The 3,756-nt window shown below is 27.2% G+C and overlaps 1 protein-coding gene across 1 annotated transcript; it reads left to right on the top strand.

The window, feature by feature from the left end:
- Positions 1-206: 206 nt before the first annotated feature.
- LOC112721831 (uncharacterized) lies at positions 207-1,100 on the top strand. Its single transcript, XM_025772860.1, has one exon. The coding sequence runs from the start codon at positions 207-209 to the stop codon at positions 1,098-1,100; it is 894 nt and encodes a 297-aa protein (XP_025628645.1).
- Positions 1,101-3,756: the final 2,656 nt, after the last annotated feature.

Below are 3,756 nucleotides of genomic sequence, written 5' to 3'. Positions count from 1 at the left end.
GAATTCTTTTTTACGAAAAAGAAAGGGTAAAAAAATCTCAAGAAATCAGTTCAAAACAGAATAATACCAAGTCTTCACAACATTCTATTCTATGCGAATATTTCTTTCTTATTTAACCATAAACGGTAAACCCTCGACCAATTGACCCACACATGCATACACCGACCCAACAAGGTACATCTTGAATCAAAGCACATGATATCAAAATGAACAACACCGGGAAGGAAGGTACACCTATTGTAGATACCTACGTCACCCCTCTTGTTCTCTCCGGCATCGGCGTAATAGCCATGGTTCTTATTATTACAACCTTCTTCTTCATCTTCTGGTGGCAATACCTTAGGCTGCATCGGGATCAAACCATTAACAACACAGCTTCTGGAAGTCCTGTAAAGAATAATGGAGTCGATGAGGATATCCTCAAAAGGATCCCTCTTATTACCTACAACAAACGGTGGCAAATAGAACCTGAATGTTCTATTTGCCTCGGTGAGTTGAAGGACGGGGAGGTGCTAAGGTTGTTACCCGCTTGCAACCATGCTTTTCACGTTCCATGCATTGACGAATGGTTCAAGGAGCACACCAATTGTCCCAACTGTCGCTCGCTCATCACCTGCGAAGGTGATAAGCCAGCAGATGTATTATATTCTCAGGAGATTGACGACCACTGGATAAGGGTGGTCACGCATGGTTATGATGACGATCATAATAACAATAATAATAGAGACACCGACAATGGTGACGATGATGTTAGTAATTCTTCCAATTCAACAAACTCGAGATTAGAACGACTTAAACACCCTAGTTCCGTACCATTATGTGACATGAAGAACAAGCAATGTTCCTTTGGGAGGAAGTTGAAGAGGTCCTTCTCTATGGATCAATCATATCTATGCGTTGCTGTTACCATACAACAAAGAGATCATAGTGTTCATCATCAAGAACGAGAGGCTTCTGCCTCTTCTTCATCGAGTAATAGTAAAGGTATTATGATGATGAACCACTATAAATCAAGATCATTATCAATGAAGCATATCGATCAAATGTCTAGGGTGCTCGTAAGACCCCCCTCGCAATTTCGGAATGGTAGCTTTGGATGATTCAATAATTTCATTCTTCACTATTGAGATAAAATTAAACAAGTTCTAACAAACTTATCAATTATAACAGAGTAACGTAAACAAAACAAAAATCAAAACTCATAATATAATAATACAATAACCTGGTTAATTATAAGTACTGAGGATGAATGGACTCACTTTAGTCTTGTTTAATTTCAGTATGTTCTTTGCTTTGTTACTCTGTGGCTACATCAGTGTGATAGTTTGAGAGAACCTTAGGTTCAAATAATTATGCTGAGGACAATATTCTGTTTTGTAGGTTGTTCGTCTATGGTAAATAGACATTGCACTTTGTGGTAGTAGTAGTCTCTATCTATGAATTTGAAATCCAGCAATAATTTTCCTTTTCTTCAAAGACAAAAATTAGAATAGTGATGACATATCATCTTATTTAAAATATTAAATATGAAAAAATAGGTCTCTACAAAAAGATCTGAAATTTACCATGCTTGAAAAGAGTGCCAAAAAGTGAAAAAAATATAGTCATAGCTTCTGGCCATGCTTTTTTAGTGCTTTTGCAGGGGTAACATGTGCAACCTTGGCTGTTGCTCTATCGGCCCGTTTTATTGAGATATGATCACGCTTACTTTGTTGCCATCGTGTTACCTATTGCCATTGAAATATGTATAACTCTATAACTATGTTTCTAAGCGTGTTCTTGTGTGAATATACGGGCATAGACGTCACTCAGATAAAAACGCTTAAAACATCTTTTTTTAAAGATGTTCTCATGTTGTGTTTTAATTGGTTTATGTTTAATTTATTCGTATTTCTCATCACATATTATTAAATTCCTCAAATAATTTTCTTTCCAAAAACAATAAAAAATATTTAATTTGGACTAAAACCAAAAAAAGTAATAAATTAACTATTAAATTTTTTTAAAAGATTATTTACATAAAAAAATATATCACATTCATTAATATATATATATATATATATATATATATATATATATATATATATATATATATATAAAACAAACTCAAGCCTCTTAAAATTTTTATAAATAAAAAAATAATTAATTTATATTCGTACAATATATAAAATAATTATTATATTATTATTATATTATAGATTAAGATTCACTAATTTAAATTTTCTTTTTATTTTTAATATAAGCATTAGAAATAAATAAAATTCTTATAACTAAATATAGTGTAACAAAATATATATAATATTAATTAATTTTTAAAAAATTCTAAAACATATTTTCTTTCATTTTAATAAAATAACTATTTATTAAAATAGACAAATTAATTATTTTCTTCTCGTATATAGTTTTTTTAAGACATAAAAATAACTAATTAGGACATTGGTTAAGATAATTAAAGTTACTATTTCAATAAATTTTTAATTTAAAGAAAATTTCTAGTTAATTTTAGTATAAAAATTTTGAATTTGAAAACATTGATAAAAATTATGTTGAATTTTGATTTATTTGATTCTTATTTAAATTAATCACTGCATAAGTTAAATTTCTGTTTTGAAGTTATATTCGAGCTTTAATCTAATTTTTAAAGTTTCAATTTACTTAGTTTGATTTTTTAACCTAGGTATCCGTGACTCGTATTAGGGTTTTAAGTGTTTAGTTGAAAAAAAATAAGGTAAAAAAATTTCAATTGTCACATCAAATAGTCGCTAGAATGTATAATGTAGCAGTCGTTAGTCCATCTCAGCATGTCGTTAACGATTTTGTGAGACAGTGACAAAAATAAGATTAAGAACCAATGAGAGTCATAACTATTAAGTTGGGAGACTAAATTGAGTAAATCAAAATTTTTGAAATTAGATTGAAACATAGTTGTTAGAACTGAACCAGTGATCGAACCGGTCAAGCTACTAGTTCACTAGTTTATTGGTTCAACCGATAAATCACTGGTTAAACCAATAAAATCGGTCTCACGTAAATATAAAATATAAAATATTTAAAAACTTAAAATTAAAATTTGAAATACATATCTTCACTAACATTTTATGAAGAATCAAGTCTCAACTTCTAAAAATAACTAATATAAAAAAACCATAAAATTTTAATACTACAATAGTATTTTATTTTGACACAATAAAAAAATAATTAATTCACAAAGTCTATCATCTAACTATAATATCAGTAGATTTTAACACTAACATCAAAATAAATAACCTTAATCACAATACTAACAATAAAATAGATCAAGTAAATTAATAAATTTTTAGTGAAATTTATATTTATATTAATAATGGTATATAATTAAAATATAATTAAAAAGAAATTATAAATAAGGTTTATAATTTAAAAAATCAAAGACTCAATTAAAAAGATACGAAAAAAAGATGTTAAAATATTCTAACTCTTTAAAATAAAAATATTTGAAATTCAATTAAAAATTATTTAAAATTTAAACTCAATAAAAATTTATATTCAATGTGTTTTGTATTAAATATATTTAATAACCTATTATATCATATTGGTTGAAATTAGTTTTTATAATGTTAATTTTTTAATAACACTTTATTAGAAAAAAAAACCATCTTTTCAGAATTTTTTAAAAACTAATTAATATTATATATATTTTGTTACGTTACATCTTGTTATAAAAAATTTATTTATTTCTAATGCTTATATTAAAAATGAAAACAAAATTTAAATTAG

This window comes from Arachis hypogaea, chromosome 2, assembly GCF_003086295.3.
Source record: "Arachis hypogaea cultivar Tifrunner chromosome 2, arahy.Tifrunner.gnm2.J5K5, whole genome shotgun sequence".
Taxonomy (NCBI): domain Eukaryota; kingdom Viridiplantae; phylum Streptophyta; class Magnoliopsida; order Fabales; family Fabaceae; genus Arachis; species Arachis hypogaea.
This window is presented reverse-complemented; position numbering and strand designations above follow the sequence as displayed.